The sequence below is a fragment of the Bipolaris victoriae genome (genome assembly GCF_000527765.1).
Source record: "Bipolaris victoriae FI3 unplaced genomic scaffold scaffold_74, whole genome shotgun sequence".
NCBI lineage: Eukaryota > Fungi > Ascomycota > Dothideomycetes > Pleosporales > Pleosporaceae > Bipolaris > Bipolaris victoriae.
Genome location: NW_014575318.1, coordinates 79,138 through 99,868, shown reverse-complemented (window position 1 = coordinate 99,868; position 20,731 = coordinate 79,138). Strand labels below are relative to the sequence as shown.

The following is a 20,731-nucleotide window of genomic DNA, read 5'->3' as shown; positions in this document are numbered from 1 at the left end:
TCGACAGCTAACTGTCCAACTACCGGTATTCATACAGTCTAGGCTGCGGCGGGGAGTACATACGCTTTTGAAGTGAAAGTGAAGATAGTCGGTATTGCTTATTCCAGGCATTTGTCCAGCAGATCAACGGTCCACCTTCTCCAAGGTTCCGTTCCATTCCCCGCTACTGCCTGCACCATGTACGTTATATAACACCGCCCTAGTGGAACCCTCTATTACCAATACAACAACAAGTTCAACCCGCCCTACTCATCGACTGACAAGCCTAGCTTTACAATAGACATACGTGTACCTTCCTGAACAGATAATTGTCCAGAGCGTTTCACTCACTTGGTTCGGACTACAACGCCACAACCATCATGGCCTCATCCGATCTAGATACTCTCGTCGATATGGGCTTTGATCGCGAGCGTGCCGAGCTCGCCGTCAAAGTCTCTGGAGGCCTTCAGTCCGCCATCGACTGGCTCGAGACCAACCAGGACAAGTCCATTGACGAGATCAAGCAAGCGCAAGCCAGCTCTGCTGCCGGAGCTTCAGACGAACCCCCAGCCCTCCAGCCCGGAGAAGAAGCAAAATCACTCGTGTGCGATGAGTGCGGCAAAAAGTTCCGATCAGTCAACCAAGCTCAATTCCACGGCGAAAAGACAGGCCACGAGCAGTTCAGCGAGTCGACCGAAGAAATCGCACCCCTCACAGAAGAAGAAAAGAAGCAGCGGCTACAGGAGCTACGGGAGAAGTTGGCGGCGAAGCGCGCAAAGATGTCAGAGCAGGACAAGGAGGACCAGAAGAGAAACGAGCAGATTCGCATGAAGGCCACAAAGGAGTCGCAGGATATCAGGGAGGAGTTACAAAAGAAGGAGCGTCTGAAGGAGGCTGCTGCTAAGCGTGCAGAGAAGAAGGCAGACGAGGAGGCAAGGAAGCGCGTGCTGGCAAAACTCGAGGCAGACAAACAGGAACGTAAGCGCAAGGCCGAGGAGGAAAAGGCAAAGCGTGCCGGTCAGGCTCCCCCTGCTCCAGCCGCACAAGCTCCTCTCGCGACATCTTCTGGTCCTTCGACAAGCAAGCCTGCAAGCGCATACACTGAGGCTCGGTTGGCGCTCCAGACACCCAGCGGAAGGGTCATGAAGACGTTCCCGGTAGAGACGACGCTCTTCGAGGTAGCACACGCGCTGGAACAGGATGGCCTGAGTGTCAATACGTTTACCACCAACTTCCCCAAGAAGACGTATGACAAGACTGACTTTGGCATGACGCTCAAGGAGGCTGGCATGGTACCGAGCGCGGCCTTGATTGTCGGATAAGTTTCAGCAACGGTCGAGAGGGACACTGCGATTCTCTGGGACTGATGTAGCGATGATTATGTACAAGAAGGTATGGGAAGATGGCGTTGGTGATGCGAGATTCACGGTAGATACCCTTGGAGAATGAGGTATCGAGTAGGTTTGATCAGATAGTCTGTAGCGGAACGGCCAGCAAAAAAAACACACTGATGAGTTATGAATGACGAGAACGTGCTCAACATTTACCAATCTCTGTTCAATCGCGTGGAAAAACTAGCCGTGTGTGTATATGACATGCGTTCGTACATTGGTATATCTGAGTTCCGAAAGCACACCGTGGACCCATTACTCATACTCATCGACATCATACCTCCCCTCAGCCCTCTGCGTACTACACCACTCCTCACTCGCCAGCCCCCTCTCCTTCCTTCTAACTAGCGCCTCAGCATCCTTGCACCAGTCGCACGCAAAATCACACGGCGCAGGCGCCTCGTCGGCAAAATACTTTGCAATAATCTTATGGCGACATTTATCTGTAGCCTCGCAGTACCCCACGAGCGCTTGCAAGCTCCTTGCACGATTCATAAGTTGTTGCTGCTGGGAATCTGGCCCGCCGCTTTTTGAGGGTTGGCGTGCCATATCTCGCGCCATCATGTTGGCAGCGCGATCGCGGTCTTCGCGGCCGTAGTACAAGATACAAAGCGAGGCCTTACCGTCGCGACCTGCTCGGCCAGCTTCTTGGTAAAAGCCTTCAAACGACTTTGGGATCTGCCAGTGGACTACGAAGCGGACATTTTCCTTGTCGATTCCCATGCCGAATGCGGTGGTAGCGACAATGATGTCGTAGCCGAGCTTGTTAGCGATCCAGCCTGATAGGGCGTCTGCGCGTTCAGAGACGGAGAGACCAGCGTGGTACGGTTTCGCACCGATGCCGTCAGAACGGAGGCGTTCGGCGAGGGACTCGCAATCTTTGCGGAATAGTGTGTAGATGATGCCTGGGACGTTGTCTGTGCGCTGGTTTTGTGAGGCAAGTTGAGTAACGCGCTCGGGTCTCTCAGCACGTCGAGCGTATATCCCTTTGAGCATGGAAAGAAAGTCGTCATAATGGTCTTCTTCGTCGGATTTGAAGCGTACTTCGTAGTGCAGGTTTGGCCGGCTGCTGCTCATGCGGAACATGGCTAGTTTCTTTGGGTCCAGTGCTAACGTATTGATGATGTCGTCTCTTACACGTGCTGTGGCTGTGGCAGTCAAACAAATCACTGGAACATCAGGAAATTCTGTCTTGAAGAAAGAAAGTTGCTGGAAAGATGGACGAAAGTCGTGACCCCATTCGCTGACACAGTGGGCTTCATCGACGGCGATGCGGGCCAGTTCGCGCTGGGAATGGATGACTCGCAGAATTTTACGGAAGTGATCACCTTGACAGAATTCCGGAGTGACATAGAGTAGCCGAGTGAGTGGGTGGCCGCATTGGAGGTCTGTCAGGATTCTTTTTCTGTCCTCAGGGGGTGTCGTGCTGTTGATTGTTTCGACGCGGATATTGGCGTTGCGCAAAGAAGCGACTTGGTTGTTCTATTTCCCAGTGAGATGGCTCCATGCAAGTGAACATTAGGTAACGTACCATGAGTGCTAGAAGTGGAGATATGACAATGGTAACTTGGTTCATCAGTGCAGGCACTCTTTCACATCAGGCTGCTCACATACTGCCAAAGTCCACAACTGCTGGAAGTTGGTAGCACAGGCTCTTTCCGAATGAAGTCGCTGCCTGGACGAAGACATCTTGACCTTCTAATGTGGCCAGAACGACTTCACGCTGTGGTGGTCTAAGCCAATAATTAGCGTGATAATCTTAGCAATGAATCATGCCACTTACCTGAATGCAGCTTTCTTGAAGACCTTTCTCAACGTAAAGTCTATGTTTGAGTACGGCCGCTTCCTTGGACCAGTCATGATCCCGGCACTATACCTAGTATTATGTCAAGATTTTGGTGAGAAAACTCTGCACGATGAATATGCCGAATCACCGCAGTATTGTGGGGTATAACGGCGGCTTCAGCAACAGACAAAGTTGCATGTTGAGCTACACGGATCAAGTTGGGGAAAGTGTTATGGAGTGTTAATCGATAGGACGCGTCCGCCTCAAAAGTGTGACGCGCTAGCACGTGCGTCCCACTTTGACTATAACTCGTAGCATTTGTAGTCAGTCACCACCATACTTCACTTTCATAGAACAAAATTACGGTATTTGACAGCAAGGCATTAAATCAAAAATGGATATATGAAAGAGTACGCGGAAAACCTGAAGGCCCAGCTCACCGCACCAATATTCGAATTTTAAGTCTGCAAGATCAGCATTGCTTAACCCGAGCATTCACCACACATGATGCTCGCAACAAATACAGGACCAGAAGTCCCACCCGGCTTCACAATAAAAGAATTTTCTTCCTTCCTGCCAAAACTCCGCCCAGCCATCGCCGACAAGGTAGCCAAACTCGAAAAGAAAATCTTCCCCGCAATAGAGCATTTCAACTACGACGTTGAGCTGAAGAAAAAGAACACGGGCTTGCTACTGGTATTCAAGGAAGACGATGACGAAAGATTGATCGCTTATCTCGTGTATCAGCGGATGAAGAGGCTGGCGTGGCTACACAAACTTTGTGTTGTTGAGCAAGAGAGGCAGAAGGGCGTAGGCAAGGCGCTGATTCGCATGTTTCACTATCAGATGGAAAGAGGAGGGTGTCAGACGGTGTTTTTGTGGGTCGATGAGAGTAGACAGTCTGCAAGAGCATTGTATGCGTCATGTGGCTTTGAGCAGTCTGAGCGCCGACCTGATTATTACGGTCCTGGGCGTACGGCTTTGAAGTTGGAGTTGACAATTGGGGAATGAGGGCGCTGTCTAGGGTCTTGATACAGCCCCTGGATGACGGTAGTTGTTCCAGCTCACACCCATTGTGGCTTGGCGGGAATACAAAGAGCCATACCATGGAATTCATGAGTGGACTTCTACGGGATAGTCATGCTTCCTTGATCGCCTCGTCAATCTGAGCAAAGTTCAGACCTAGTACGCCAATTACCAAGTGGCCCCATATCTATGTCACCCTATTTGCAACCAATACGCCATACACAATGCAACTCCGCCCAAACAGACACCTACAACTGAATATCATTGTTCAACAACCGCACCTCCTCACCAGGCTTGAATGCCGGTAGTCCGATGTACGGACATCCATCACACCTAAAGGCGTCTCCCAGCGCGCAGTTCCCGCAGCTGCCCACCTTTCCCTGTACTGTAAAGTCCACCTCAGCGAGATCATCGGCATCCAGTTTGAGTGCGTTCAAAGCCTTGTCAGCGGAGGCGCGTCTGGCAGCGTCTTCAGCTTCGAGTTTTTCCTTCATACCGCAAGTGCAATCTTTGCAAGCGCGTCGTTTCTTTCCTGGCTTGGGCTGGCATTCAGGTGCTGTAATTTGTTAGTCTGAAGAAACCGAATTGAGAGGATTGGGGACATACGTTGAATGACAGGCCGGGCCATGTCTGCTTCAGTGATGAATTCGTCTTCGTCGATCAAATCGTCGTCTTCTCCAGTAATGATTGGGTCGTCAAGATCATCGCTAAAGTCCACGAAACCTACGCCGTTTGGCTTGGCTGGTTCGGTTTGGTTGCGCTTGCCATTGAGGTTGAGCGGGACAGAACCGTCTGGATTGACCGTGCCATTTGTACCATTTGTACCATTTGTTCCATTGACGGCGCCTGTCCTCTTCTTGCCAAACTTGAGCGGTATCGACACAGCCTCTTCTTGCTCTGGCTTTGTCATGCCATCTGCCGTTTCCGTGAGTCCAGCAAGAATAGCCTCTGTTTTCTCAGAGCCTTGGAGAGGACCAGCCTGGCTCTTGAGCACTCCTCCAACCTTCAATGCACCCACCACTTTGTTCATGACATCGCGTGCTAGCAGTTTGTGACTCTCGCGAGTTGTACCGTCGGCGTCGGCAAGGAGAAGGACAACATCGTACGTAGAGGCGGGCAGATTGACGAGACCGGCCGCTATGCGGTCCAGCATCTGCAAGTCTGTTGATTTGCGGTCATGGATTTCGTAGACCTTATCAAGTTGCTCAGGATGCGCTGCGATGGACGGCGTACCGATAAGTAAGCATCGCGGGGCCATGGCGGGGCACAGTGGCGTCGTGTGTGTGCGGATGGAGGGGCAGATTTGTGTCGCAAAATGCAATGTAAAAGCAAGAGGTCTTGCGAAAGAGAAGCAGAAATTTGAGGAAAAAAACAGTGGTGGATGTCCCAAGGCGTGGCCGGGAAACTTTTGTCAAGATAGTCTGCGGCCTCGGAGGCGTGCTGATGCAAGCAACAAATCCGCGGCGATTGGTCATACGATCCAGGGCCGATGGCGAGGGCAGAAACGAGCTGACCCTCACGTGATGCCGGGGCCACTGAGGCACGGCGCATGACTTTGGCCGGCCTATGTGGGGCTGGTGCATTAGCGCTCATGAGGTACTTGTGGAATCCGGGGTAGAGAACGCTGCGCGCTCGAGGTTGTGAGCCAAGTAACTTTGGATACTGCGCAATCCGAGGGCTTTGTATGCACACTGGATATATACAAGTACCCAGGTATGGCTGGGCTGATGAATTGAACCAGCCTGGGCCGGTGTTGTCAGCATTTCGTCTCGGATCTCTTGCTCTAAGCACGCGACCAGCATGCGCCAGGTACCAAGTGACGTACCCAGCTCCCCTCCTCCCCCAGTTGCTTTCCTCACAGAGCTCAGGGACCGAAGATCCGATTGATAAAACCACGCTGGCCTCAACTTTACCTTCTACAGCGCTACATATTGCAATGGCCAGCATCGGGTCCTTGCAAGCGAACCTTCTAGATAATGGCACCAACAAGGCCCCGTGATGGTGTAGGTGCCTTCCCATATAAAGGGAGCACCGGGTGCTGTTGCCAGCTTCCCCGCTCTGAGAACTATACGCGTGAGGTACACTACGCCTGCCCTAAGTCTTGACCGGATCAACGCTCTTCTTCCCCTCCTCAACTCGCGCCATTGCTCTTGTGCTCATCTCTGCTGTGACTCAACCCAACTCCAGTCAGATCTGCAAGGTACGCAAACCGGTTGTGCTGCTTTACTACGCAAGAAGACGCCATCGGGCCAAAGCTCCTATCACGAGACCATGTACTGACCCGCTGCTCCAGAGTACGTTTAAGCACGCTTGGAGTAATCCCGAGCTCCGTTCTCATCTACTTCAGCTCGACACCACCCTCACATCAACCTTCTTCTCACATCAACCTTCCCGCATCAACCTTCTCACATTATACACTTACACACACTTTACTCCACCAATTACACACTAACAAGTAAGTGTCTCTTGTCGTTATATCACTCGCTGATATCTACTCCACGCTGGTATCTACTTGTCGCTGGATTCACTCAAGCTCATAACGTCATCCATGGCTCGCCCTCAATGCGAGTAGTATACAATTCCACGCCAGATGCTGACCGTTAAACCTAGTGACTCGCTCCCACAAGTACACTGACCGTGACCACGCTGGCATTGCCGATGGCACTGCCGAGCGCGAAGCACGTCTTCCCAAGTACTTTGCCAAATCCGGTCATGCCGACACTGACCCAACCAAAACAAAGAAGGGCGGCAGCGGCAAAGGCAATTGGTAAGTCTTGCACCCTCCTGCCCATCCTCAGCAAATGTTCCGAAAGACCCGACGAATCTATTGCAGCGCTACCTGCTGTTCATCACATGCCTCCTTTCGCCCTCAAGACATAGTAGGCTGACAGTACATGCAGGGGTGCCATGGGCGACGAAGTCGAAGACATCAGGCCTAATATGGCCAATGCTCGCCGTCGAAGTAACTCATCGACCCATAACTTAAAGGACTTCAAGACCAAATTCGAGACTATCGAGACTGAGCCCGTCTTCGAAGAATCAATCCACGGCCCAATGGGTGAGGAGCTCGAGAAGCAGAGCACCACCTCTACCGAGAACAGCATTGCTGAGGAGGACCATGGCAAAAAGTTCTAGTTGTTGCAAGCACAAATGACGTGAGTGGTATCGGTATGGCTGCGGTTCGACTGGCTAGTTGATTCGTGGGAAGCCATTGCCTGGTGACTGCCGTCGGGTCTTTGGGACCATCTGTACAGTGTGGAGCATGTCGTTTTATTTACTACGTCGACAGCTGCGATGCAAAGCCTTCACTTCATGTACCTGACATAAATTGTAATAAGTAACTTTATGAGAAATGAGAAACGAATCTTCAAAACCCGCTTTCCGTTGCCTGGCGTGATGAAACAACAGCCAATCTGAAGGTTTGTGTTTGTGTTTGTGCTTGGTTTTTTCTCTGGTCAAGAACCACATTTGAGCCGGTGGGACACGCAGGAAGCGCCAGTTGCGTTCAGAGTTTGACGGTACCTGGGGATCCTTTTGGGCTTGTACTCGCAGTGCAACGAGAGCATATAGTGCATGGATGGGTAGATGAAAGCGCACAGGTTTGAGGGCGCAGCAGCATGCATGCATGCATGTGCAAGAAATCGTTAGATAGTCAATTCTGATGCGCCACGTTTGTGAAAGGTTGGCCTCAGGGTACGAGATCCGTTTGCAGAGCACGTTGTTTAACTCCGTGTCCTAGCGTTGATCGGATCCCTGTCACCAAAGCTTCCAAAACAGACGCATTCTTAGTTGTCAATCACCAACAACCCAAGCGAAGAGCCAACACCATCACCGGCGCGCTCTTTCGCGTTCTAAACCACCTCAAAACACACCGTCCATCATGTTTTCGCCAGAGGCTTCGATTCAGAGCGCGCGCAGCTCCCTGCGCAATCCCCGACGCCGCCAGCGCAAGGACTCGGACGGCCCCCAGCAGCAACGGAGCCGGAAGCGCAGTAAGCTCAACGATGAGGCCTTCAAGGACCCAGCCGGCGCGCACATGAATGGAAATGGGAGCGTTCAGATTAATGGTCATGCAGTTCAGAGCGTCGAGAATTCCGTCGTTCTGGTTGACATGCCCGTCCGCGAGAAGAAGACAGCACCAAAGCAGCGCGCGCCCAAAGAAGAGGCTGGCTCATATCTTGTGAGTCTACAGAGTAGCTCAGACATTGGCCATCACTGACAAAATACGTTATAGACAAAAAACGCAAACTACAGCGTAAAGAAACTCCCCGGCTTTCCGTCAGCGCTTCTCCGCCCTTCGAGTATGCCGCAGCCTCACACCGTCCGACGCGCGCTTGCTAACTGACATCACCAGCCCCCATATATGCAACCGCACTCCCCTCAGCTGGTCTCGCGCTCGCCCTGACTTCGGATCGAGCCCTCGTCTGGGACTATAGCAACCCGAACGGCCCTACAAAGGTCGTCTCCTTAAGTCTGAGCTTTGGTCTAAGACTATCTGAGCCTCTGCCATTAGGTGCCATCGTCCGCAACGGCCCTACGAACGACTTCGGTGTCGTCGCACTCGCGCCTTCGACAGGCAAAATTAGTTTCTGGGAGAGCATCGACAGCGCCGATACCCGAAGCCTCTATCCCCAGCGCCAACAAGGAGTGGAGGGCTTCGTCAAGCTATACTCTGGGGAAACCATAACCGACCTGGTAGACGTCGAGCATGCCGGCTATGTCCTGGTCTTCAGCAGCGGCAGGTTGGCTCAACTTACCCTGCGCGACTCACAAGGCAGACCCAATGTTGTAACCACCGTTCTGAGCGCGCCCAATAGTTCGGGTGGCAGCTTCTTCAGCCTCAAGGGCCTATTGGGAGGATCGATTCGCAAAACCATTGCCTCAGTCAAGGCCCGCACTTCGCAGTCAAAGGGCCATATGGATGTCATATCCGCAACAAAGAACGGACTCTTTCAGCTTTGGGATTTGAGCTGGTCAGGACAACATAGCCATCACCAGGATGTGGATGTACACGATTCAATTCTTTCGGCGCTCCAGGTTGACACAGTGCCGGAGATACGCAATCAGCAGGATGTGCATGTGTTGGACTTTGCGATTGTCGAACAACAGCAGAGACATGATGTTGTTGAGCTTCTCGTATTGGTGGCGCTGTCTGGTCGAGATTCGATAAATTATTCTCTCCTCGAACTGGTCTTATCAGGAACCGGAGGCACAGTCAACAGAGTAATTCCGCTTCGCAACTTTCACCAACCCCAGCTACCAAAGGAGCCCACCGGAACCCTGTTGGTCCCGCAACCCGGACACACCGCATATGTGCAGTTCCCAGGCGCCGTGTGTGTGACTGCGCTCACCCGACCCGAAGAAAGCCCTGAAGCACAACTACTTGCAGACGCCGGACGACCCAGCCTGCCTTTCCAAGACACAATATACTTCCGTCCAGATGTTACGATATCTGGGAATGCCCTGGAGATAGCACTACGAAAGGACAAGCGAGCGACCGCACTCATCTTTGTCCAACAATTCGGACTTTTGCAGATCAGTGCACTATCACCAAGTACGGACGAGCAGGATAATGAGCGAGCCAAGGTTACAGCACTAAGCAAGCTTGAGCAAGCAACATTCTTCAGCACTATTCCTGGCAACATTATTGATTTTTCAGTCAAGTCACGGTTTTCGTTTCCAGAGGAAGAGACTGCGGAGGCAGCGCGTGCCATTAGCGCTGGCATTTTGAGCTCATCCTACGACTACCTGGAGAAGACCACCTCAAATATGGACGAACAATTCCAGCAACGCACTAGCGCCTTGCAAACTTTGATCTCGCAACTGCAAAGCAATTACCCACCACTATCCTTTGATACAAAGTGGCGGCTGCTTTGGCACGCGGAAAAGCTAACGGCTGCACATAAGCTGTGGAACTGGTACCAGGACAAACTGCAGGATCAGCAAGCTCGTCCAGACGCGTATCCGGAAAAGATTCTAATGAGCGATATCATTAGAGCCCTGAATGAGCGCTACAAGACGCCCATTGACCGTGAACTTGGCGAGACCGATACTATCCGACAATTCTTCCTCAAGGATGTCGATTCACTAGGCGTGTTGATTCCTTGGGGCTGGTTCTACCTGCGAACCTTTTATATGAAAGAGGGCGCGAAGGAACAGGGGTCAATTATGCAGAGGCTCAGTGAAGGCACTGATGTCATGCTTGTGGCTTTGGAGGCTGCCTTTGAGTTTCGACAAGCCAATGTAGAATTGTATGGGCTCGATGGTGATTGTCTCGACGACGGCATTCTCAGACCAGAAGAAGGCTACGACCTGCTTCCCCAGTTCTGGACATCATCTCACAACATTGTCAGCTCAATTCGCAGTCTCATTGACGTTGGCCGGAATCTTGCCGTGGAAAACTACGAAGAAGGCTACCAGGAGATTCTTGCGCAAAAGATTGGCAAAGACAATCCTCGCCTGGTGAAGCTGGGTTGTCAAACGCATATCGAGCGCTTCCAATGGGCTCTTGCGCAGAGTGATGAGAAGACGCGAGCAATGGGCCGCAGCCTCAAGGATGAATGGAACAATAATGTCCGACCATCGCATATTATGGGCTTGATGGAGATTGGGCTCGCAACCGAAGGTATGAAGCTGGCTGAACAGTACCGGGACATGCCCACGCTGGTGAGCCTCATTTGGGAAGAGACGAACTGGCTCGAATCAGAAAAGGCGAGCACACGCAGCAAGATGGAGCAGGCGGAAAGCACAGTCAAGCTCAACCGGATCAAGGAGCGTATCGCGCGCTACTTTGCCATCTACGGCGACGAGTGGGCTGGAGCCTTCTACAACAAGTACATTACCGAGAACCAAGCGGGCCAGCTGTTCATGAAGGACTACCTCAACCAACCAGCGCTTACCAAGTTTTTGCGCTCTGAACCTTCACGTGTGCGGCTGGCATGGATCAACGATGTATGCGGCGAGAAAGATTACGAGGCCGCAGCCGAGGCACTGTACGAGGCTGGTTCGAAGCAGGAGACCAACTCGTGGTGTCAGCGTGTGGAGCTGTCCATGGCCAAGCTCGCTCTCCTGTGCAAGAAAGAGGTGAAAGAGGGCGACGAACAGCAACCACTGTTTGATGGGCGCCGAGAGAAGCCAAAGGCTCTGAAGATGCGCGAAGCCATGTTCCAGAGCATTGAACAGCAGTTGGAGTACACCAAGATCCAAGAGGAGGTCTACGAGCGACTGCTCCCTGTGATTACGGGTGCTCTAGACGAGGACTCTGCCATCGAACTGCTGATGAATGAGTTTGGGCAAGGCCGTCTCAAGGACAGACCAGCGCATCAGGCGATTCTCAAGGAAGGTTTTGAGAATCTTGTGCAGCACAAGGTGATTGATGCGGCTCTCATGATTGACATTCTTACCTTGATGAATGCGGATGACAGCGAGGAGGGTACGACTCTGCTGGGAGGAGACGAGTTCGTCTACGCCTTTAGAGTCCTAGTTGTGAGCTGGCAAAACATTCATCGGACGACACGCGAAGGCCTACTGAAGCTGGTGTGGAAGCGACTGGCTATCAAAGATGACTGGGCTACGATCAACAACACAAGGGACATTACCGACGCTAGGATCACCGATGTGCTCCGGGATACTGCAGTATCATGGACATTCCGGGCCTTGTTCAGGATGTGTGGTAAGCTGCCAAGTCTTAGCAAAGGGTATTCGTCCGCTAACGTTTCCGCAGCCGAGAACCCATTTGCTCGGATTGTATGGCCCAAGAGCCTGCGGGATCTTCTGGGGGCAGGGGATACGCATGGCGAGCTTTGCGTGCGCTTTGCAGCCGAGGATCTCCGCGAACCTATTATCAGGGACAACCTGCTTGACGACGATATTCTACAAGAGCACCTGGAGAAGAACAGGCTAAGCGACTGGTTCAAGGAAGCATGGAAGGCGGGCAGGGCAATGTATGACGAGGAGCTAGTGCTCGAGGGCAAAGCGCAAGCGGCGTCTGCCGAGCCCGAGATGACAGTCAATGGAGTGGGAGCTGAGGCTGAGGCTGAGGCAGAGATTGAGGCAGAAGCAGCAGGGTCGGATACATTTGATGGAGACGATGAGAGCGCGTTGGAGCAGGAACGCGATGTTGAGATGCTGGAGTCGTGAGAGTGATGGGCTGTGGCTGGGAGTCGGCTTCGTATTCGGGGGTTTATCGGGCGCGGAGAAGGCTGGGTAAGCGAGCAAGCAAGCATGAAGCATCTAAGGACGGCGTTGGGCAACCTGTAGCCACCAAACGCGCAGGCGGGCTGTTTTTCTTTTCTTTTTTCTTCGTATTCTCTTCTTCTTCTCCATGTTCTTTTTCTTCTTTTTTTTATCATTATTTTTGCTTTCTTCTACATGGCTGTGTTTGTAGCACTGGGCCGTGGTGCAGGCGTTGTGAGGTGGTCATGACTAGGTCGCGGAAGGGGGGATGGGGATGGATGGACTGTTGTGGACGGCATTGTATAAGATTTGACGATTCGGGTAATGCATGAACATTGGCGAGCATCCATGAATAGTGACATGCACAACGGCGTATTGGCCAGGGTCTCGACTGTGTTCTGTGGGCCTGAGCGTTCATTTGACGGTGGGGACTGGCCTTGGCGAGGGCGGAATGTGGCGCCAGCGAGTGAGGGCGGAAGGCGACGCGCAGCCAATAACGCGCGCAGCCCGTGGCCGTTGGATGCACGCCGTCGTCCAGAGACAGCGAGATAGCCAGCGCGACGGTGAGGCGGACCAGGTCGCGTACCGTAGTCGGCGTGGCGCTCAGGTGGACGGTTAGCTACTGTCTCGGGGGGTGAAGCAACTACGACAAGCATGGCCAGCCGCGGCCTGGTTGCTTGGGAACGCTGCAGCGGTGTGCGGCGGGCGCAGATTGGGGCAACTTGCCGCAAAAGATCATCGCTCGCCAGTGGATAGCCGGCTCGCTGTAGGCGTCGATGCTGGCCGTGGTTACGATGGGCTCTGTCTGGGTCGCGCGCCTTTTCCCCTTGGGCGCACGCGCGCCAGTGTCGTGTGTGGTTGCGGGACCGACTGTCGAATCTCCGCGACCAGGCATGGGAGCGCTGCTTTTTCCTCGGAGGCATGCTGGTTTGGGCGTGGGCAGTTCTGCAGGTACACACTGGCACGGGACATACGTATTCGCTACATATTACCAGCACTAAGTACGTAGCACCCAGCCAACAAAACACATGACAGCAGTCCGTCTGGTTGCCGTGGGCCGCAACACACACACAAACACACACACACACACACACACACACACACATGCACGCCGTTCGCCCTGGCAGTCCATGTACCGCGGAACGAGGGCGAGGGGACAGCCTTGGGACATGGCGCCATTGGCACATGTATGGTACTTTGTGCACATATTTATATATAAACATACATACAATGTATACGTACATATACAAAACACATACATGTACATACACACACATGTATACGTACACACATGTATGTACACACCCTCCATGACAACCGCCCGGCAAGTGCGTCGGGACAGGTCGTCGCCCTCAGGTGGTCACAGTCCCGTGCTCGCGCTCGCTGTGATGAATTGGCTACTAGTGAGCCGGATGCAGGCTAAGGTGCGCCGTGCACGGGCCAGCAGTATCGCTCCCAGCAGCCCCTTCTCCACGCCTTTTCCACCCTTCGAGTCGGCTGCTCTTCTTCACTACCCACCCCGTCGTCTCACGTCCATTCTTCTGACCTCCCCGTCAACTCGTACGCTGCCGTCAGCAGCCTCGTCGCTCTCGACTCGCTCTCGATTCGACCGACCCTCCTCCTCCTCCTACCCGACACTCTTCCCTTGGTAAGGACGCCCAGTCGCGTCCCCCGGCTGCATAGCCCCAAGCCTCATCACCGGAGAACGGCTGCGGCCCTGCCTCGCTGTCGCCACAACCACCACGACGACTTCCGCTACAGCCATTCCTCCCTCCTTCCATCTCCTCCTACTCGTCACCACCACGCCAATACACCTCCGTCACCATGGCCAGCGGCAGCACGAGTTCCAACGTTGTCGGCGTGCACTATCGCGTCGGCAAGAAGATCGGCGAAGGCAGCTTCGGCGTCATCTTCGAGGGCACCAACCTGCTCAACCAGCAGCAGGTTGCCATCAAGTTCGAGCCGAGGAAGAGCGATGCTCCTCAGCTGCGTGATGAATATCGCACTTACAAGATCCTTGTGGGCTGCCGTGAGTCTCTGCTTTCCTTCCCCCCTTTACCGCCTGTTGTGTCCAACCAGCCCTGCCCCGGCACGTGTTTCTGCAGGGACACCACACACACCCATACCTGACCGGGCCTGTCAATGCTTGGTCGCGCAGCGTATGGACAATGCTCTGTCGATGCCTGCTAACTTTCATCGTCAATGTTGTTGTATTCATCTCATCAACTGCAATGTCTGTTGTCTACACCCACTGCTAGCCTCGGCATCGGCATTTGCGCACATCACGGACCACACACACTTCCATCTCAAGAACAAGACTGACCACAAACAGCCGGGATCCCTAATGTTTATTACTTTGGCCAGGAAGGCCTCCACAACATTCTGGTCATTGACCTCCTCGGCCCCAGTTTGGAGGACCTGTTCGACCACTGCAACAGAAAGTTCTCCATCAAGACTGTTGTCATGGTAGCCAAGCAGATGGTATGCATGACAACGAATTGACCGTCCTACTCACGTACTTACCTTTTGGCAGCTTTCGCGCGTCCAGACCATCCACGAGAAGAATCTCATCTACCGCGACATCAAGCCCGACAACTTCCTCATCGGTCGCCCTGGCTCCAAGAGCGCCAATGTCATCCATGTGGTCGACTTTGGTATGGCCAAGCAGTACCGTGACCCCAAGACCAAGCAGCATATCCCTTACCGGGAACGCAAGTCTCTGTCCGGTACCGCTCGATACATGAGTATCAACACCCATTTGGGACGCGAACAGTCGCGTCGTGATGATCTCGAGGCCCTCGGCCACGTCTTCATGTACTTCCTGCGCGGCGGACTGCCATGGCAAGGCCTGAAGGCTGCCACCAACAAGCAGAAGTACGAAAAGATTGGAGAGAAGAAGCAGACTACTCCAATCAAGGACCTCTGCGATGGCTTCCCTGGTACGTTGAATATAGCCACGACAAGCTTGTTTCATACTAATGATACACAGAGGAGTTCAACAAGTACCTCAGCTACGTCCGTAACTTGGGCTTCGAGGATACCCCCGACTACGACTACCTCCGGGAGCTCTTTACCCAGGCCCTCAAGAGCACTGGAGAAATTGAGGATGGCGAGTACGATTGGATGAAGTTGAACAATGGCAAGGGCTGGGAGGCGATGAAGTCGCACCCATCCGCTGTTCAAGCCATGCATCACTCCAACGTCAACCCAAACTCGTCCATGGCTGTCAATCTCCAGGGCCAGCAGCACAGGCAGCAGAAGACGCACCTCCCCATCGACCACCACCGCCTAAACGAGCCCCTGCCCAAGCCTGGAGCGACACGCGCTCAGCAAGGAAGAAGCCCAAGAGAGAACATGAACCGTGATTCTCAGATTAAGAGGAAGAGCATGGGTGAGCTCGCACCTCCTGAGGGCGCATCGACACAAGCGCAGTTTCAGCACAGTCAGCAAAACTTGTCACAGAACCGCGCTGCGCCTGCCAGCAGCCCAACTCCTCAACAACCGAGACAGCAGTCTCCCGAGAAGCCGAGCTTCATGCAAAAACTGGCAAACGCGCTATGCTGCGGCGCCAGCAAGTAGTAGTCGCGGCCCTCAAGCTTGGTTTCCTTCCCTTTGCGTTGCATCCTGGAGTCCGTTCTTTGAGCGATAGTATTCCTTCGGTCACGTTTTCTTCCTGTATAGGTATCTTGTAATGATTGATAGACGGGATCGAAAATCTCCTTCCACGGTAATAGTTACGACGACCGATCGACCGAACTGCCTCCCACACGAGCCCGGATCTCTCATCAGCGCCGAAAAAAAACATCACTACCATCTTTTTGTCTTCATGTTCGCGCTCCCGTGTTGCAAGACCACATGACCTGGCGGCCATGCGTTGTGGGAGTGCGAGTGCTTTCGATTGGGCGCTTGCGGCGTTGAGGTGTGCTTGGCGAGGGCTTGCACTTGTGGCATGTCAATTTCTTTATCCAATTTTTTTGTTCTGTTTTTTTGGTACGAGGAAAATATAGCATGTAAAGGAGTCTCTTTTCAAGTCCCACGGCAGTACTGTATTCTTTGTACAGAGCGCGAGCGAAGGTCCGAGACGAAAAGAAACAGACGGAGCGCGCTTTTAGTTCAGGTAGAGTAGTTGAGCAGAACGCAAATAGATCAACTCACCACGCCAAACGGGTGCATTGCCATGGCGCCTCTTTTTATTTTTTGGAGGGCGCTGCTGCACTTGTCCTTGAGCAGCAGCCGGTTAGACAGGTAGATGGTGGCAGCCATCAGAGAGACTTGACACGGTTCTGAAGGGAGCTAAGAGGGGTCGTGATCAGATGGCCTGGAGCTATGGCCTTTTTGCGTATTTGATTGGAAGGTGCCTTAACAGCGGCAATCCATGACTCCATAGCTGTACCAACCTGTAGCGGCAGCAGAGAACCTGGACTACGGCTTGTTCGGCCTTTTTGCCTTGATTTTGGTCGCATTCCCATTTGAATACTTTTGCGCGCACCTTTTTGGGGTTTTTTTATGCCCACCCAACCCGATTTTCTGCCAAATATTGATTTCTCTCACACGTGAGGTACCCGCCGCCGCAGGGTCCAACGCGACTTCCCAACATCGAAATTAAGCTCGTCCACTCAGCCTGGGGCCTGCGATTCCATCAACCGCACCCTCTCCTTTCACCCGCTCATCGACGGACGGCGCCTTGCGATAGTTGCGATGGCGTCGGGACGCGATGTGCGCGATATGCTCGGCCTGCCTGCTGCCGGCGGTGATGCGCCAAAGACAGTAGGTTCAGCAGCACTGGCGGCGCAGACACAGAAGCGGTCAAAGCCTGCGGGAGGGAGCAGGAAGATACGTACGTTTGGCAACTCTTACGTCTTTCCTTGGGAAATCGTCAAAAGGTCGAGACTGACTCTCATTCGACCAGAGGGCGTTGCGCGCGAGGTTGCTGCGCTGTATGGTGAACGGCCGCCGCCCGTCGCCGTCTACGAGGAGAAGAAGGCGTACAGGGCGAAGAGGCAAAGCACAGGGCCGGCAAAGAAATGGTATGTATAGCAAAAGAGAGATGCAAGAGGATAGACTAATCGCGTTGCGCAGGATACAACAGCCCTTTACCAATCCCGCGCGTGCCGATGGCCTTGTCCTGAGGCACTGGCGGCGCAAGCCCACAGCCGCACCGCCTGTACAGGAAGCCGATGACGCGACGATGCACGAAGGCGACGCGACAGAAACCTCGGACACCTATGTCGAAACATGCTCAGACTACGCAAAGTACGACATCAAGGTCGACATGCCCAGCTTCACCGACGAGGAGTACGACCAGTTCCTGCGCAGCGACGACTGGAGCCGCGAAGAGACAGACTACTTGTTTGAGGTCGTCCGAGACTACTCATACCGATGGCCTGTCATATGGGACCGCTACGACTATCAGCCGTCGCGACAGTACGCGCCAGACTTGACAGACAGTGGCGACCAAGCACTCGCGACGATGCCGTTTGCGCCATCAAAAAAGCGATCACTGGAAGACCTCAAGGCACGCTTTTACGACATCTCTGCGAAACTCATGAAGCAGCGCATACCAGAAGTCTCCATGGATGCCGACCAATACAGCCTCTACGAGATGCTCACCAAATTCGATCCCGTCATGGAAAGGAACCGCAAAATGCTGGCTACAGCGCTCATCAACCGCACAATGGACGAGGTCAAGGAGGAGGAGTTCTTACTCACCGAGCTCCAGCGCATCAACATGGCTGCCAACCGTCTCGATGCCGAACGCGAAGAACTCCGGGCACGGCTCGATGCACCACCACAGAACCCACAAGCATCGGCCGGGCTACAGGCTTTTACATCATCACAAGCATTACAAGCTCTCTTCCAACAACTATTTCAACAAGACCGCAGCAAAAAGCGTGCAGCCGGTGGTGGGTCAGGGCCTGGTCGGCTCAGCCTCTCTGCCAACGACATGGTACACACTCCCGGCTCAGCGCAACAACAACTATCCGCCGCAAATCGCCGGCAAAGCATGGCACAGAACCAACAAACACCCGCCCAAACGCCTGTCAAGCATCTCTCTCCACACCAAGAACATCGCTTCAACGTATCAACACACGACCGGCTCACATCAGGTGTTACGTTTGGCTCTGACAAGTTGCTCAAGATGCGACAGGCCAAGAGCAATGTCCAGACGCAAAAGATTGGCCAAATGCTTGCAGCGCTGGGTGTGAGTGACATTGTCCCAATACCCACTAGCAAAGTGGGTGAAGTCTTTGAAGTTTTGGTTACCAAGGTTAGCAAATTGCTCGATGTGCGAAAAGTGCGCGAGAAGGAAGAGGGAGAATGTAAAGTTTTGCTTGCTATGAAAGAACGACGCATGGGCAGTGGAAACGGAAACAACGGCGGCGCCAGCGAGGAAGGCGAGAGCAGACCGAAACAAGAAGTACGCGATTCGCAAGAGACGCCCGGCGCGGATGCTGATGCCGACGGGGATAACGACGATGAAGACGATGTCAACAAGAACTATGGCGACGATGCCGAAGGAGACAACGACGACAACGAAGAAGGCAACGATGCAGAAAATGCCGAGGACGACGCCGAGGGCGAAGAAGATGAAGGTGGTTTCAATGGCGAAGACGCCGATGATGGCGATGTGGATGCCGAAGGCGAGGACGACAGCAAACAACAGTCTCGAGCAACGAGTCACAGCGCGTCTGGCCAAGGGCACAAGAGAAGTGCAAGTGTCTTTTCACAAGGGAGCGAGATGAGCAGCAAACGAGCGAGAAAGTAGAAAGCTTGTTGTTTTCTTTTCGTTGTTGTTGTTGTCGTCGTCGTCTTCATGGGTTGTTGATATTATCCCCCTTTGTGCCTTGAACATTTGCATAGCGTTGGCGTTTGCGGGGGAAATGAATTTAAAGCTACAAGGCTAAGGGAAAGAAATTGGGGGGGTTTCCATGATTCCCATCCATCAGTAAAACGGATACATGGAATTAGGCTATGTCTTCTAAACAAATGTACAAATACCCTCTGCTGCTTATTATTTACAAATCCTATGCTCTTCTGTTTGCATAACTTTTTTTTTTCGTGTCTCGGAGCAATCATCACATCTTCGCCTTGACTTTATCGTCTTTCTCTTCCAACCTCGCAAATATCGGCGTCCTCCGTCCGCCCTTGAACAAGCCCAACATTTCCCTCCCCATCCACGCCTCCCTACTCTTAATCAGTCCCTTTTCCACATCCGCAAACCGCTCCCCCTGGACCCAAACGCCCCTCCCATTCGCCGCCATTCCCTCCCCAATCAACCCGCACACCGCCCTGGCCACCGCATCAGGCGAGTTAATCGGCATACCAGATTTAGCCATTTCGCTAGCACGCTGCTCGGGGGATAAATGGCGCAACTCCGGGTTAGCATTTGCAAGAATGGGGGTGAGCGTTATACCGGGGGCGACGAGCGAAATGGCAATGCGTAATTTGGCGCATTCTTGCTTTAGGGCGCGGACGAGGCCGACGAGGCCGTGTTTGGCAGCGGAATAGAGGGGGGCACCCGCGGAACCGAGGTAGCCTGCTAGACTTGCTGTTAGGACTATGGAGCCCGCGCAGTCGCTGCCATTCTGGCGCAAGTAGTGGATTGCGAGTTTGGTGGTGGAGGCGGCGGCGTTGAGGTCCAGAGTGAGGACTCGGTGGTCGGGCTCGGCTAGGTTGCCCGAGGCGTCGAGGGAAGAGGTGAAGAATTGGTCGGCGTGTTCGGTTATGCCGGCGTTGACGAAGACGGCGTCTATACGGGAGAATCTTTCGTGCGCGGCGGCGAAGGCGGCGCGTTGGGCGGGCCAGGAGGTGATGTCGCAGGTGTGGACGAGGAGGTGCGAGGCCGGGTGCGTGAAGGTTGGGGGTGGGGGGTGCAGGTCTACGAGGACGAGGTTGTGGTGCGGGTTGAGGGTGGAGAGGAGGGTGGCGGTTGCGAGGCCGATTCCCGAAGAGCCGCCTGTTATAAGGATTGTTTTTGGGGTGGAGTTTGGGGATGTGAGAGTGGAGAGGGAGGGTTCGAAGAGGGCCATTGTTGTTACTGTTGGGTGTTGTGGTATGGGATGAGGAATGCTTTGCGATGTAGCGATATGTCAAGTATTTTACATTGCAGTCCTGTTTGAGACAAAGAAGCTAGGAAATAAGGTTTAAAAAAAATGATTGGAAGTGAGTAATTGATTTTATACCGGTAGGCGCATTCGGATTTCGAGGTCCGGACTTGCATCTTGTGCATATACATATGCCGTGATTGGGATCCTTTACCTAGGTAAAAGTCGTATTTGCGGGGCTGTCTTACGATATGCCCATCTGGGCATGTAACCTGAATCATGACAGTCGACGTCGATTCGACTAGGGATATACATGAGGAGTATAGAGC

The 20,731-nt window shown here is 53.3% G+C and overlaps 9 protein-coding genes across 9 annotated transcripts; 6 read left to right on the top strand and 3 right to left on the bottom strand.

Annotated features, from left to right (window-relative positions):
- Positions 1–359: 359 nt before the first annotated feature.
- Positions 360–1,301, top strand: COCVIDRAFT_18096 (hypothetical protein; the record flags this gene model as incomplete). Its single annotated transcript, XM_014698624.1, has 1 exon — positions 360–1,301. One exon carries the CDS (start codon positions 360–362, stop codon positions 1,299–1,301), a length of 942 nt encoding a protein of 313 aa, XP_014554110.1.
- Positions 1,302–1,625: 324 nt separating this feature from the next.
- Positions 1,626–3,230, bottom strand: COCVIDRAFT_39930 (hypothetical protein; the record flags this gene model as incomplete). The annotated part of the gene is made up of 4 exons (XM_014698665.1): positions 1,626–2,852; positions 2,902–2,936; positions 2,985–3,103; positions 3,154–3,230. 4 exons carry the CDS (start codon positions 3,228–3,230, stop codon positions 1,626–1,628), a joined length of 1,458 nt encoding a protein of 485 aa, XP_014554151.1.
- Positions 3,231–3,663: 433 nt separating this feature from the next.
- COCVIDRAFT_105822 (hypothetical protein) lies at positions 3,664–4,167 on the top strand (the record flags this gene model as incomplete). Its single annotated transcript, XM_014698664.1, has 1 exon — positions 3,664–4,167. One exon carries the CDS (start codon positions 3,664–3,666, stop codon positions 4,165–4,167), a length of 504 nt encoding a protein of 167 aa, XP_014554150.1.
- A 263-nt stretch (positions 4,168–4,430) lies between these two features.
- COCVIDRAFT_105817 (hypothetical protein) lies at positions 4,431–5,440 on the bottom strand (the record flags this gene model as incomplete). Its single annotated transcript, XM_014698663.1, has 2 exons — positions 4,431–4,738; positions 4,789–5,440. The coding sequence occupies 2 exons, from the start codon at positions 5,438–5,440 to the stop codon at positions 4,431–4,433; spliced, it is 960 nt and encodes a 319-aa protein (XP_014554149.1).
- Positions 5,441–6,158: 718 nt separating this feature from the next.
- On the top strand, positions 6,159–7,317 carry COCVIDRAFT_28761 (hypothetical protein; the record flags this gene model as incomplete). The annotated part of the gene is made up of 3 exons (XM_014698662.1): positions 6,159–6,189; positions 6,793–6,949; positions 7,083–7,317. The coding sequence occupies 3 exons, from the start codon at positions 6,159–6,161 to the stop codon at positions 7,315–7,317; spliced, it is 423 nt and encodes a 140-aa protein (XP_014554148.1).
- Positions 7,318–8,062: 745 nt separating this feature from the next.
- Positions 8,063–12,321, top strand: COCVIDRAFT_105768 (hypothetical protein; the record flags this gene model as incomplete). Its single annotated transcript, XM_014698661.1, has 4 exons — positions 8,063–8,362; positions 8,417–8,483; positions 8,537–11,854; positions 11,906–12,321. The coding sequence occupies 4 exons, from the start codon at positions 8,063–8,065 to the stop codon at positions 12,319–12,321; spliced, it is 4,101 nt and encodes a 1,366-aa protein (XP_014554147.1).
- Positions 12,322–14,181: 1,860 nt separating this feature from the next.
- Positions 14,182–15,936, top strand: COCVIDRAFT_39926 (hypothetical protein; the record flags this gene model as incomplete). The annotated part of the gene is made up of 4 exons (XM_014698660.1): positions 14,182–14,386; positions 14,690–14,838; positions 14,891–15,296; positions 15,347–15,936. The coding sequence occupies 4 exons, from the start codon at positions 14,182–14,184 to the stop codon at positions 15,934–15,936; spliced, it is 1,350 nt and encodes a 449-aa protein (XP_014554146.1).
- A 1,119-nt stretch (positions 15,937–17,055) lies between these two features.
- On the top strand, positions 17,056–19,123 carry COCVIDRAFT_18090 (hypothetical protein; the record flags this gene model as incomplete). The annotated part of the gene is made up of 3 exons (XM_014698623.1): positions 17,056–17,194; positions 17,267–17,384; positions 17,437–19,123. 3 exons carry the CDS (start codon positions 17,056–17,058, stop codon positions 19,121–19,123), a joined length of 1,944 nt encoding a protein of 647 aa, XP_014554109.1.
- Positions 19,124–19,433: 310 nt separating this feature from the next.
- COCVIDRAFT_105718 (hypothetical protein) lies at positions 19,434–20,387 on the bottom strand (the record flags this gene model as incomplete). The annotated part of the gene is made up of 1 exon (XM_014698659.1): positions 19,434–20,387. One exon carries the CDS (start codon positions 20,385–20,387, stop codon positions 19,434–19,436), a length of 954 nt encoding a protein of 317 aa, XP_014554145.1.
- Positions 20,388–20,731: the final 344 nt, after the last annotated feature.